Consider the following 14,092-nt stretch of genomic DNA (forward strand, 5'->3'; position numbering starts at 1 on the left):
GCGGTCAAAGCGGGATTTTGATACAGACTTTGATGTATCCATCGTCGAAGTTCCGGAGGCTTAATCTCCATCTGGTGATCTAAAGATCTGACAGGCTACACGGCTTACTACATACACTATTGAATTCGTGGCGGACACAGTAGAATTCCAAGACAGTATACAGTCTATACCTTAAGCACACACACTTTTTTTCTCGGTCTGCCTAATAGAGACTCGGGTACTGTTTACTCCGTACTGCCCTATCAACGCATTGTCTCCAACTCATTGTCCCTCACCAACTCGTTATCCCCCGACAACGAACCCCTAACCGTTGTAGAGAACGAGAGTCAAAATTCTGTTATTTTGGTAAGATCTTGTTTTCCTTTGAAGTTCGACATGGTAGTATCTAATTCTTGAGAGTTTTCGAGTTTTGTTGTTTATGTTGTAGGGTTTCTCGTTGGGCAGCCATGCCTACGGAGAAAGGATCATCCGTTCCCGCCAATTTCTCAACCTCTGTAAGTCATGTGATCTCATTGCGCAATTAAACACCGAATAACTACACATAGTGTCAGAAATGGCATTGATCATGCCAAGAAGATGATATGGGAGGACAGGTCTTGGTGACAGGAAGTCTATACATGGTAGAAGCCACCCTGGAGATAGTCAAGAATGAGCCTTTCTAGAATCAGCTTGTGCCCTGTCATCGAGGACTCCCGAATGATAGATGGATTAGCGCTAGCGCTATATCAAAGTCACTCCCCAGATTTTGAGAGAAAGATAAAAAGCGTCATATTTTCATTTCAGTCTCTTGCTGCAATAGCAGGCCTTCCACTTTCCTTCGCAAGCTCGTCAAGTTTGTCGAGCCAGGCAGTTCCCTTTGAGATCAACAACAGTTCTCGCGGTAAACCAACTTTTTACATCTCATCTTCCTACACCTTGCTGTCATATTCTCGCCTTGTAATCATCTATCTCTAGGTAAGGCTCACTTCTATCTCCTTGTCAGGTTCCTACCCTGTGAGCACTGCATATTTCCCTTCTGAGATCAATGCTCACTTCTCTAACTATTCTTTCATTTAGATCCCATGCATCACGACTTGAGCCTTTTCATCATCGTTGATCCCATCGCAACTCAAGCTCCTCACTCCCAATTACTTCCCGTCACTTGCTCATCCACGCAGCCCAACTTACACCTTGATATTTACAATCGGGCCTGGAACAGACAGTTCCTGAATCCTCTGCATTTCTTCAATATTCACACGGCAATCTAACAGAATCGCCCAATATGTCTTCTAATGGGCCACTGACACCCGCCCCGCTCAAGATGGTCCTCACAATCACCACCAGGATATTGCCCCAGAGGACGAGACCTAGTGAGTACACATTCCAGGTATATTTAGTCCAATGGCTAATGACACAAGCTGCCAGGCCGAGGAACCCGGCCACCACACTGTTGGGGCTCCCCTAAGAATCCTTGCTGGACAGGCTGGCGACGCAGATATTGCTCCTGATGCCTGGGCTAGGTTTGCTACGATGATACCGTGGCAGGTGGCTCGAAACGGGCGCCACATCAAGACCAAGGCTATTGCCTTGCTTATCAACGCCGTGCCAGCGAGAGAGCCACTTCAGCGATCAATCACTAGAGAGCGATTGGACGAGCGTATTGGAAGCAAGGCCGCAAAGTTTGAATCAGTTTTGATTCAGATTGTGGGGGAAATTCCGGACAGGAATGCACACACTGCTCGCGAAACAATGGGCCCTGAGCAAAATGCATTAGGTTTCTCGACATCGACCGCATTGTTACAGCCTGTGGTAACTGTCAGTGGAATGTCCAGGAGAAGCGTTGTGACTATTACAGCCACCCACTAGTCCTAGATACTCCCCGAGGCCACCAGCGCGGCCGCTCGTCGCGCTCCTCAATCAGCCCTCTGAAGCTTCGACTAAACATAACCACGCAAAAGGCCGATGCTGGCATCGCTCTGATTAAAAGAATGGAACAGGCTGTTCGCAAATTGCAGGCCGAAATTGCCATTGATGACCGCAACGCAGCCATCCATGAGGCGATACACGCAGATAACTATACCGAGCTGATCGTTCCAGCTCGGGCGTTGATCCCAGCGACAACTCCCGAACAGCGTACAAGGCAATTCGACGATATCCTAGGAATGATTGCAAACCTGAAGGAGCTTTACTCCACGATCCAAGGCATCTAAGGGAACAGAATGCAAGGACATGGGGGATTTTCACGTTTCGATCATCCTATTGCTGCTCGGTGTCTACGGTTTCGTCGACAGAGTGACTACCAATTCACCATTCGACCAAGCACTATCAATTTTGCCCCGGATCAAGGTCTCTCCGTAGTATTCATCATTCTCGAATTCCGCAGTGCTGGCACCCTCCGGTAGTAGGCCCCGTTTGTTTGGGAGTGGATCTCCCTTGAGGGCACAAGAATCAAAGTTGATTATCACTGCCGTCTGGCCCTCTCGATCTGTAAACATAACTTTGCTTGGTGGATATCGTTATGGGCACATTAAGGAATGAAGATGATTGATGCCCGCCTTAACCTGCCGGAAGTTCTACCGAGCGGTCTGCGAGCGTCTCCGCGTACTTTTGGAAGCAAAGCCCAGTAATACAGCCAGAGTTTACCGTACAGCCCAGGGCGACATTTTCATGATGATTATTCTATCCGAAGAATTGAGTTCATTGGAAATTATATTGAAATGATAGTAAGACGCACGTGGGCTATCACAATCATTCTTCACGTATCTTTGCAAAATGACCTCGCACTTGCCAATCGAGTCGTTCCTTCCTGAACTGTAAGCGAGGTCGGGGCTTGCATGGTTTGTGGCGAGGGAGAGCACAAAACCCAGTTAAGGAGATCGTAGATTATTTTCTTTTTCTTTCCCTTCTCTGTACTTAGAATTCAGAATTGATTGTACTCTTTTCTTCTGGAAAGAACTGGCATATAACACCTGGAATGAATATTCGATCGTACCAAGCTGATGAGATTTCTATTAGTCTACGCAGAAGCGTTCAGGGTTCGAATCGGCTTTTAGGAAGTATTTTGATGCATAAATTTTTTAATTAGCACCGCTCGTTATACCGTCTATACAGGAATAAATGATCTTTGTATTAAATGAAGCTTTCGGCACCATAAAATTCATGTATCTCAATTTTTGGAGGTCATTGGCAAGCTCTCTCTCTGAACCACTTTGATTATTAAGGCTTATGGAATGGTATTTCAGGCACAAAATAAGGCATCTAGGCATCAAATCCTTCCTGAAGAGGGTTTCGAACCCCGAACGCTGTGTCTGCGTACCCCGGGGAGGGTCCTCTGACAGAGAATTAGGGCCCACTACTCCGTACTCTGTAAAGAAACCGACCAAAGAACCAAAACATCTGAGTCAGAAAGTCGGTCTAGGCTTTTGGAGATGAGTCATTGCCAAAAGCACAACTGTCAGTACTCCGTACATCAAGAACTGGTTATGAAAACGAGATGAAGTCGAGGTCGCCATGTAAAGGATACTGGCACCTCCCGTCTTAGACCAATTATCAAGGATATTGAAACCAACGTGCCACTAAAAATGTCAACCTAAAAGGCTCTCCAGCATAAGGTACCAAGGTTGACATGTCAATAACCCCACCTCTGTGTTTCGCCTGCATCCACATTTCGGCATTCTCGGAGATGGCTCTATCAGGTCGGTCTCCAGTGGCGACCCTAGACCTTCTTCTCGGGATGGAAATCAGTCAACTATCATGATTTCATAGCAACACGAGAGGCTTCCGTAGACTCGGAAGCTGTGTATCTAGGAACAAGCGAGATTAGGAGCCTTTTGATATAACTTTGTATGTAGACGTAATATACAAGTTGTACATCGTAACCTTGGAAACCATAAAGCCCTCTAAGAAGTGGACCGAGCTTTTAAGATGTGGAGAAGAGATTGGCGACGCAATGTGATTGGATCAGATTGGCTGACTCAGCTTGGATCGTACGAACGTTATGGCATTATCTCGGATTATTGACCGGCCCGGTATTTGAGCGGAAAAAAACCGGGTATTCGGTAAAGTCGATGATCGGTTCTGTTATATTCTTTCCTCCTTAACAGATTCATTGACCTCTTTCCTCTTTGTCTTGAAATCGAATTTCCTAATCCCTGAATATTCAAGATGATTACGTCATACTTATTGCCCGCCGACAGCTTGGTGCTTGTTACAGGTGCCAATGGTTTCATCGCATCCCATACCATCGACCAGTTGCTTGCGAAAGGTTTCAGAGTGCGGGGCACAGTTCGCGCTCCTAAGCCTTGGCTCAATGCCTTTTTCGATGAGCGATATGGAAAGGGGCGCTTTGAAACCCTGGTTATCACCAACCTCGGTGATGCCCAAGAATTGGACAAGGCAATGAAGGGAGTTTCAGGTGTCATCCACATGGTCAGTTCTATACACAACCATTTAAGAAGGCAATAACTTTAAGTTTCTAATCATTTTGTCAATAGGCATCTGATCTGACTTTCAGCTCCGATCCTAATGCCGTCATTCCTTGGGTGAAGGATTCTGTGCTCAAGGTTCTTGAAGCTGCATCTCGGACTGAGACCATCCAAAGGGTGGTTCTCACTTCGTCGTCACGAGCTGCCTTTACCTCCTTGCCCGGTACCACCAAGGGTCTTACTGTAGAGGATAGTAAGTATTTCGCGCATTCAAGTCTTACCCATTGCAAGAGACGCAAACTAACACCCTTCAGATACATTCAACGACGATTCAGTCAAGGCAGCATGGGATCCAGATACCCCAGCGGACGTTAAGCCTTTTGCTGTGTATTCTGCGTCTAAGACAGAATCTGAGAAGGCCGCATGGGAATGGATGAAAGAGAACAAGCCCCACTTCGACTTCAACACTGTGCTTCCCGACTTCAATGTGAGAATTTCCAATCCTAAAGAAAGCCACGAACTTTACTGACCAAATGTCTTTTCATGGTTTAGACCGGAAAGGTCCTTCACCCAGAGATTGGTGGCTCGACCATGGGCTATGTGCGCAAGCTTCTCAAGGGAGATAGCAGCCCCTTCGAAACTTTCCCTCCCCGTAAGATCCCTCTTTCTCATTTCCCAGTCTTTTTGAACATTATCTAATATTTGGTCCCTACAGAGTGGTATGTCGATGTTGAGGACACTGCTCGTCTCCATGTCATCGCACTGCTCAGCCACGAAGTGAAGTCCGAACGGCTCTTTGCTTTCGCAGAATCTAAGAACTGGACAGACCATGTTGAAGCTCTTAGCAAACTGCGCCCCGACAACAAGTTGATCCCCAAGCCTCCCGTGAACGAAGCTCGCGACGAAGCAAATGTCGTTCCAGCTAAAAGAGCCGAGTCTCTACTCCAATCATTCTACGGCCGGCCAGGTTGGACTCCATTCCACGAGAGTCTCGCAGCTGGCATCGAAGGCTTGGAATAGATGTGCGATGAAGAGTTTCTTATGTGTTGGAAATGAGGGTACCAGCTAGTATATACTAGTATTCATTTTGAATGCTGCATGACCTCTGCATGGGAAATAGCTCACAACAATACATATGTACCGGATAATGCCTGGCACTCAAAACCTTTCCCTTTCCGTTTTAGTGCTCACCTCTTGCCACTTTTCGATCACTGAGTAAAACTGAGCACGCCCCTGAGTATTCTGGCTTGATCACGTGCCATTACATAATCAACCTGATCTGCTCACTGAGCATCACCTGATCATCCCTGAGCACCCTGATCCACTCACTGATCATCATCTGAGCACTCTGATTTGCTCACTGAGTGCTCGCTGAGTATAGGGATAAGCGGCATGAGTAAGCTACATCAATAAAATGCGACACGCTAATCCCATCACGTGCAACCATTCCCATGCCCATCAAAAAATGTTGGGTGACCGGAAGGCGGTCACCCATGTGGGTCCAGATCACTAGATAGCTCCGCTCCCTCTTTCTCTCTCTCTCCTCGTCCATCAGATCTTAGCGAATCCACACTAGTTGTTTTCCCTTTTCAGGCACAACGTAGTTAGATACGCCATTAAAAAAGGACAGGCACAATCAACGTGACCGTTCGTCCTAGCGGTCTCGATCCTATCTAAGTAAAAAATCTCACAGTGGGGCTATTCAATTGACCCGCCATTTTACTATTTCAGCCTATGTTCCTACTCCTAAGCACGGAATGCCAAGAGATCAATCAACTGATAATGGATAGGGGAGAAGTCTGTCTTAGTATCTACATGGATATATTCGTACTGTAAACGGCGGACCTGTGAATTACTACATCGGGTTAGTTTTGCCTTTTTGGGCTTAGCGCCCCAATACGCTGTCAACCAACCTTCAATGCCGACATAAAAGACCCGTCTTGGCGTCCTGTTCTCTTCTGCACCTTCGGCACAACAGGACGCTAACCCCACGCGTCCGCCACTCGAACCCAATAATCGTTCGGACAGTGGGTCAGGTGATCAGCTTATGCTCTCGCCACAGGTCGATGGCACGGGAGATTCAGTGTATACCGTCACATTGACCATTCCGTTGAGCGTTGGGACATTGAATATTTCCCGCACAACGGAAACGAAGATGATGGCTCAGCTGTTATTGTGTCAATTGCAAAATTTACATCAGGTATGCCAGGGTCTTGATCGACGGGTCCAGGGTGCTGAGAATATGCGGGGAGAGAAGAACCTATGTGCAGGGTCCAATGCGCAGCTCCTAGAGAAGGTGGACGAATTGCAACGTGTGTTGGCGGCGGTCTGTACGCAGATACCGATGTAGAATATGTGTGCGACTTTTCAAGAAACAGGAGTGGCATATTGATGATCTGGTCTGTAGTCTCCAGGCTTCCTCTTTATAACGTTCTTCTTCTTTTAGGCTGTAGTCATGGTCTCAATCGTTGGCTATCTGCCCCGGATTCGGACGCCTTTTGGCCACCTGCGCAAACCCGTTTCATTTCATTCCTGACAAAGCCGCGTTCAATCCTGGACACACTCCAGTTAGCCAAGACGAGCGTGGGAAAAGAGGGACTCGGCACAACGAAAGTGCGTTGGCGAGGGCTATCTCGTGTTCTGGCTGGGTCTAGCACCGCTCGCGTTGGCTGTGACTTGGCTGTGACTTGGCTGTGACTTGGCTGTGACTTGGCTGTGACTACTCATATGATGAAGACGCCGAGATCGAACCCCCCATTTAGACTGTCTGCTTCTGCTCATTGAATAATCCAGACTCAGCCGCAATGGCGGCCTCACTGCGCAAGCTCATGGGACGAAGGCATTTTGGGGCGAGGAACAACGGGAGATGAACTTAAGTAAGCTCCATGTGGCCTTGGAACTACGCGAAAGACACCTACGGCAGCGATGGAGGTGTCGAATCGAATTGGGTGGCTATACTTTCCACTGCAAGCAAAGCTAGCTAGGTAGAGCAATGATGACAGGTATATATCTCTTCAACCTCCTACTCCCACTTTCTCCTTCTTTCTCCACTATATCCATGGACAGCTCGTCCTTCTAGTATAACAGCGACACAAAACTGGGAACAGTAACAGCAAGTATGACTTTCTGAAGCAGCTGACCGGCTCTTCCTCTCGGACAACGTTAGCTTGAAGATCCCCGCAAATAGTTCTTCCAGTTGCTCCCTTGTGATTCCTCAGAGGGAGTTGCATATCTTGGCGGCAAGTCAACGATGAGATCCAAAGGGTTTTCGTAACTACCGGCCATCAACCCTAGCAGAGAAGCGGTCTTTATTCGATTGTAATACCATGCACGGATAGATTTGTAATCAAGTTTGAAGGACTCCCGGATTTGGGATTTCTGCTCAGGGTCGAGTGCAAACCCCCGGGCTCTCTCGCAACAAGAACATTCCACGGTGCAATGACCAACTGCAAATTTCCGTTCTGACTGGCGATGAGAACAGCATCCACAGTCTCTGCCACAACAGCCTCCTCTCCCTATGCAATCTTCCACAAGTACTTGATGCATGTACCATTTTGGCTGTGAACGCCAGAAATCGATACCTCTGGTCAGCGGGCCGTCGTCATACGAAGACCTAATCTCCCACCAACGTCGTTCTAAGGCCCAATATTCCGTCGAAAGTGTCGACAATTCCTCCTGTAAGTCCTGAAGAACAGTCACGTATGTGTCTTCCTTAGCGAGATGCCCTATTTTCTCTTTCAAGGCTACCTCGCGTTGAGTATTCTCCCGAAGTGCAACTTCTGTCTGCAATAGCCCCCTTAGGTTAATGGGGCACATGGGTGGATTATCTTCGTCGGTGAAGGTAGCGTATCGGTATCTTTGAAGAAGACATATATCTCCAGAGCTTTCTAGATCAAGCTCTTCGTCGGATTTGTCACCCCACATGTAGTAGCGCATCTTGAAATATCGTTTTACTCAAGAATGTTAGGATGTTGGGTCTGCTAAAGGACCTTCGGATTGGAGGTTGATGTGGAATCGAACAGATTACCTGTTGAGTCCTAATTGCAGTGGAGACATTTCCAGGGATATCGGCTAAAAGTCAAATCGCCGGGCCTAAAAAAGGAACCGGCCGTGGGCTAGTATTATCATGAGAGCAATCGTCAGGATGACGGGTATATAAAATTGAAGCCAGTGGTGAGCAGAGCATACATAGGCTTCTGCAACTCTCTAAGACAGAAATTTGAGTGACACACACGTAATAACGAACCTATCTATCAGAAGTGGCGGCAAACAGACACATCAGAACGCATGATGTGAATACTGATGTCTTTTCTTTCTCCATGAAAGGAGAGAGGGCGCTGCCATGCTACAGGAACTAAGCAAAACGTGACATTATCCAACATCGTCAAAGACGAACCCTACCTAGGTAGTGAGATGCCTACATAGCAGGACATCCTCTAGTCCGGATTACGGCTACACCACAGTTTTACTTCCTCGAGGGTTGTATACTTTACTAAACCGAATATTACTCTATAACATAAACGGGTAGCTACTATCAATCCCCAAAATATAACGTGTTTACCAGTACGGTTAACAGTGGTTTATGTGACTTTTATCACAATTGGTCTCACTATGGTACAAAGGTAACCTGGACTAGTGGACTTAACGCTATGTACAAGTAAGGGTAAGAGTGAAAGAAAGACTATAGAAGTCAAAATAAAAGTAAAAGAAAGGTGAATAAAAAGTATAAAAAAGTAATAAAAAAGTGAGTGAAAAAGTGAAAGAAAAGTAAAGAAACACTGAAAAAACTTGGCTTTCGGCATTGACGGCTCATCGAACTCTAGATCCAATGTTAGTCGTTTCCATTGCCAGGCAATTTCAGATAGAGGATTTCGCCGTGTTCAGACCTTGGTATGTATGTTTTATAAAATGCAAGTAAATGGCTTTTATATCTGTTTCATGTTAATGCTTAAGTGTACTCCTTACTTACAATTCAGGCCCAGCCTTCCTCCATCGGAGTCATCCGGTTAAACCGGCGATTGCGGCAATCTTCGCAGCCGCAGGTTACAGAGTGGCCGAGAGTTATGGCTGGCAGCTCGTTAATGCGCCGGAGGCGATGTCGGAGGTGGCTAGAGGTAGATGCAGACGCCTGAGGTTCGTTCCGAACGGCGTCTGGAGGGCGGATGGGTGGCACTGGGGGTATGTCGGCCACGACAACGATGTCGGAGCACTCTGGTACTGGTCGGGCTGGGGGTGCCTCAACAGGCAGTCATTGCTCCAGGTTCTATCCGGTACGGATAAGTGCATATGTACCCCGTTTTAGTGCTCACCTCTTGCCGCTTTTTGATCACGGCACATGTACACTAGGGCATGTGTTGATAGTTCAGTGATAGTTGCCCTCTCGGCTTAGGTTTCTGACGTGACGCGCTGATCACGATCTGTCCACGTGGGTCCCCGGATTTTCGTGGGTCTATATATTAAATCGTGGATGATTCACGACCTACTTGAACTGAGGGTGAGAAGTTATGATTAGTTACTCTTTGGAAAGTTTTCGACGCATCGAAATTGAAATCTAGCATCTATGTCGCGTACTAGACTCGGCCATTCTCATTACAGACCATAGACAATAGCAAGCACAGGCCCAACAATTGCCAACGCAGGTATTTCACGGCCAGCAGCTAAGCCAGTCGAAGTCGCACTCGCTCCTGTCTCTGTAGCAGCGCTGTGAGAACTTCCAGAGCCATCTGACCCGGTCGTAGCTGTAGCTGTAGCTGTAGCTGTCACAACATTATCCGTCGACGACACCGTAATCGCACGCGCGAGTGTACCCAAAGTCCAAGTAAAGGTAGCCCCACTCACAGGAGACGAGACAACACCACCGGTATTGTACAACTTCTCCGTCCCATTTTTAGGAAGATTGTCCGGCGTGTAGAAAGTATCTGTACCGCCCGCAACCTCATCCCCAAAACCAAGTTTCTTACAAGGGAATTTTTCCATGTAAGTACTACATGCTTCCCCATCTTCTCCATCCTTCAACTGTTCAAGCCAGTAGTCCGCTCCCAGAACACCCGGATCTGTATTAGGGCATTCGTCCCAGATGGTGGACACAATCGCGCTGTAGGAACAGCAAATGCAGGCCCGGCCATAGTCGGACAATTCGTCGGCTGTAAGCTGCTCCAGTGCCTTGTCGTCATTCCCGCACGTCGTCAAGTGGTTGTTTATCTGGGTGGCTTTGAGGTCGATTTTCGCGAAATTGCAGGAGCAGCCGCCCGTCGCGTTTCCAGGAAAGGGCCAGAAGGGGATTTGTTCAAGGTCGACTTTCGGGCAGAAGTTGACTAAGTTTTCGCCGGTTTTTTGATATTCGCAGGAATAGACCTAGCTGTAGTGTCAATTTATTGCAGGGTATTCTAGTTTGTAAGAATTACCTGGTTCCAGCAGCTCTCAGCCATGCAATCGATCTCATTGGCATTCTTGATGCATTCGCAAACATTGATGCAGTCAATACCTAGGTTTGGGCATTGAGAAGCCATGCATGAACTATCGCCATTGCATGCTTTGTAGCATGCAGGGTCTCCGCCAGCGCAGTTGTTATTGATGCAGCTGGCGTACCTGGTATCCGCGTCTTCGTAGCATGTCTTTAGACCTTTTGGATCAGCGCAGACCGACGAATCGTCAAAATACCCGACTTTCTCGGCTAGCACAAGTCTGGAGGCCGCCAAAGACAGCAAAAGAGACAATTTGAATGCCATTTTTTAAGCGCACACGAGATACAAACACAAAGGATGTGAATAGGGTATTTATCTAAAAATTCATGACCTGTAAGCCGCAAGGTCCAAAAGGCTAAAGGGTCCCAGGATCCAAAGCGTGGCTAGTGCTTACGCCCAACACCTGACCAATGGGGCTCTAAAAAGACTTGGCACTCGGCGATCTCAGTTTGTTTATAGCTAGTCCGAGACGCTGCTTCGTTTGATTTTGCCTGAACTGGCTTAATTAGACGCTTTGCCAAGATCAGGAGCCAATTCCGGGGCGGAAAAGCCACGTCTTGGCACGGGATTTGAACTGACTGATTTTTCTACAGCCTCGGGCAAGTTGCTGCTTTTAAATGGCTCGCAATGTGGTTTCAACATTGGTAGCTTTAAGGCTTGTATGAGACTGATAGCGATTTTAGGGTTCGGAAGAGGAAGGCTTCGGAAGACCATCTACCTAGGGCTTGGATGTGGTCATCCTTTAAGCCTGCGTTGTGGGTGTATTGTGCTGGCCCCTCCCGGAAACTGTAACCCTTTTATCCCCGTAGTATCTTCCCCGGCGCGGTTAAGCCTGGAGATGACCGCAGTTGAAAGGCGGGTGACGTGAAGGGGCCGGAAGAGACTGTAAATAAGGGAGCAGTCGTAGGCTTTGAGTCATGGAGGAATAGCCTAGAAAGGCCTTCGACGGGGCAGGCTGCATCTTTTGTCGCTGCAAGGACAATACTGACACTTTCGTGGTTTCGGTCGAAGACTTCGGTGTTTCTAAGTTCGGCAGCTGAGTATGTGAATTTTCCGACTCGGAGGAATCCCGCGAAGGCGACCCTGGCAGCGGCGGCAAGATTAGAGTCATTTTTCTGGGCTGCTGAGAGCCTTAGCAATTGGGTAGGGAGGTGTGAGATATTCCCTGGAAGGGTTATGACTGAGGCGGGTGAGATTGGGTTGCAAACTGCGCAGAGCGATATCCTCTTCTGGTTGTCTGTGCAAGGCCATTCCAGACCAGCTTTGCATGGCCAGCATTCACGAAAATAGGCTGTAGGGAGAAATAGGTAGGCAGTGGCGCCTTTCCTATCTGGGCTTGCCCCTGATTATGACGATCAAAGAGAAAGGCTTCACAGGGCTATTTATTTTGTGTTGAGTTTGTGTTTGTGTTGAGTCGTTCTGGTATTGAGTGTGTTGCAGATATTTGGCTGTACTCGTTTTCTGGAGGATCCCATGCCACCAAAAAATGCGTCGTGTCTATCAAAAAGCAAATAAAATAGAGAAGGTCATCATATTAGAATGGTCTAATTTTAAAAAGAAAATATCGAGCCGCTCGCGCACGTTACGCTGGCTAATCAAATGACATACTTTAAAACTGTTAGCACCTCTCCACCCAGAATAGCGGTATGAACTTACTGGAATGAACAGGTAGGGGACTTCTTTCTCGTAGCGCTTCCAGGCCTCGCCGTACTTCCTACGGCATCTGTTGCTGTCCCTGTTGGTGCGATGGATGATCATAACCATGAAGAAAATGAAGTAGAACCAAGGGAACGGGCTCCTATCAATAGTAGTTAGTTACCACAATATCTCGGCTTTTTACACGAGAAGTCTTACTTGAAACCGGTAATCAGACCCCAGGACATAGAGAAGAACATGTCAGGAACGTAGTTCGGCTTTCGGATAATCGCAAACCAGCCATCGACCATGATATGGTCGCCCGCATCGGTTTGGATGGTTTTGGGGTTCTCGATAGCTTGCCACGGTACTTGAGGGAAGGTGTTCCGTGTTATGAGCTGGCCCTTTTCCTTATGGCGGAATGCATTCTTCTGACCATTGGCACTGTCCCACATCCAGTAGAAGAAAATGTACAGAGCAGAGAACACTGCGAGAGCGTAAGGATTCCAGTGGTATTCGGATGGGTGGTGGTTGGCCAAGTAGAGAGCACAGTGGCAATATGTGAAGGGCACACCGGCCATATTCCAAAAGGTGAGCAAAAAGCCTAGCTTTTCAAAATACATGTCCCTGGTAGGTGTAGTGTCAGCTCAATTGTAACTATTACTCTAACATTTTATTGACTCACCAGCTGGTAATAATCATCTGCTCAGCTTTGGCACAAGCATTGGTATATAAGTAATGTGCTACTACTAAGAATATTACCTCGGGCGAAACGTAGCCGTAAGTTTCGTACTGGCGAGCAGCCACGGAGCAGGTGATAAGGAACAGAATGAACCACGGGATCCGGACCTCGTAAAACATTTTAAAGTCCAAGATTCCAATACGGGGATTCAGCTCAGCGCCCATAAAGAAATCGTAGATTGGAGAGCCCGACAGTCTGTGTGTTCGACCGCGTACGATAGCTTGGATATAGACTATAAAGCTGTTCAAGAAGCCAGAGAGGATAGCGACACTCATGATAGGTCCAAACTCGTCAATCAGCGTGTACAAAGGGAATACACGAGTAACGTGTAGGATAACAGCGATGGCGAGCGTCGCATAGAAGCTGCAATAAGCGGAGCAGTAGTAGGGGAGCCTCTTGCCGCCTTCGTGCCTCAATGGCCGGCCGAAATTCGAAACACCGGGCATGTAGCAATACATGAGTGCCTCGAGGATAAAAAATGTCCAGTATATCGCCCAGGCTTTCGCGCTTGGATAAGCTCCCTCGTAGACCAGCTGACATAGGTGACGGCCAAAATCAGCCCAGGTCTGGTTGGGCTTAGGCATAGGAAGCATGCCATCATAGTACGTGGCACCGATCCACATGTACCACATCAACAAAGGAAATCCCGTCATCAACAGCGCAGCACCGAATGAACCACCGAATTCGAATTCATCTGACGCGCCGTCAGTAAACTTGGTCGGGGTAGTTGATCCATCCTCCTTGCTCCTATTAGCTGGAATAGAAGCAACCGGTTGGGTTCTCTGTCTTATGGTCATTGCGATTGATCGACGTGGGTGAGGGAAGTTGTCAGGATGTCGAAAGAGAAT

At 47.6% G+C, this 14,092-nt stretch overlaps 6 protein-coding genes across 6 annotated transcripts; 2 read left to right on the top strand and 4 right to left on the bottom strand.

Moving 5' to 3' along the window:
- Positions 1 to 1,380: 1,380 nt before the first annotated feature.
- On the top strand, positions 1,381 to 2,189 carry N7518_002861 (uncharacterized protein; the record flags this gene model as incomplete). Its single annotated transcript, XM_057183788.1, has 2 exons — positions 1,381 to 1,753; positions 1,852 to 2,189. 2 exons carry the CDS (start codon positions 1,381 to 1,383, stop codon positions 2,187 to 2,189), a joined length of 711 nt encoding a protein of 236 aa, XP_057045238.1.
- Positions 2,190 to 2,252: 63 nt separating this feature from the next.
- N7518_002862 (uncharacterized protein) lies at positions 2,253 to 2,474 on the bottom strand (the record flags this gene model as incomplete). Its single annotated transcript, XM_057183789.1, has 1 exon — positions 2,253 to 2,474. The coding sequence occupies one exon, from the start codon at positions 2,472 to 2,474 to the stop codon at positions 2,253 to 2,255; it is 222 nt and encodes a 73-aa protein (XP_057045239.1).
- A 1,669-nt stretch (positions 2,475 to 4,143) lies between these two features.
- On the top strand, positions 4,144 to 5,423 carry N7518_002863 (uncharacterized protein; the record flags this gene model as incomplete). Its single annotated transcript, XM_057183790.1, has 5 exons — positions 4,144 to 4,407; positions 4,473 to 4,656; positions 4,718 to 4,890; positions 4,956 to 5,055; positions 5,119 to 5,423. 5 exons carry the CDS (start codon positions 4,144 to 4,146, stop codon positions 5,421 to 5,423), a joined length of 1,026 nt encoding a protein of 341 aa, XP_057045240.1.
- A 2,288-nt stretch (positions 5,424 to 7,711) lies between these two features.
- Positions 7,712 to 8,339, bottom strand: N7518_002864 (uncharacterized protein; the record flags this gene model as incomplete). The annotated part of the gene is made up of 2 exons (XM_057183791.1): positions 7,712 to 7,918; positions 7,941 to 8,339. 2 exons carry the CDS (start codon positions 8,337 to 8,339, stop codon positions 7,712 to 7,714), a joined length of 606 nt encoding a protein of 201 aa, XP_057045241.1.
- A 1,653-nt stretch (positions 8,340 to 9,992) lies between these two features.
- Positions 9,993 to 11,131, bottom strand: N7518_002865 (uncharacterized protein; the record flags this gene model as incomplete). Its single annotated transcript, XM_057183792.1, has 2 exons — positions 9,993 to 10,757; positions 10,808 to 11,131. The coding sequence occupies 2 exons, from the start codon at positions 11,129 to 11,131 to the stop codon at positions 9,993 to 9,995; spliced, it is 1,089 nt and encodes a 362-aa protein (XP_057045242.1).
- Positions 11,132 to 12,462: 1,331 nt separating this feature from the next.
- Positions 12,463 to 14,041, bottom strand: N7518_002866 (uncharacterized protein; the record flags this gene model as incomplete). The annotated part of the gene is made up of 4 exons (XM_057183793.1): positions 12,463 to 12,474; positions 12,524 to 12,665; positions 12,722 to 13,129; positions 13,188 to 14,041. The coding sequence occupies 4 exons, from the start codon at positions 14,039 to 14,041 to the stop codon at positions 12,463 to 12,465; spliced, it is 1,416 nt and encodes a 471-aa protein (XP_057045243.1).
- Positions 14,042 to 14,092: the final 51 nt, after the last annotated feature.

The sequence above is a fragment of the Penicillium psychrosexuale genome (assembly GCF_028828465.1).
Source record: "Penicillium psychrosexuale strain IBT 29551 chromosome Unknown utg000002l, whole genome shotgun sequence".
Classification (NCBI taxonomy): domain Eukaryota; kingdom Fungi; phylum Ascomycota; class Eurotiomycetes; order Eurotiales; family Aspergillaceae; genus Penicillium; species Penicillium psychrosexuale.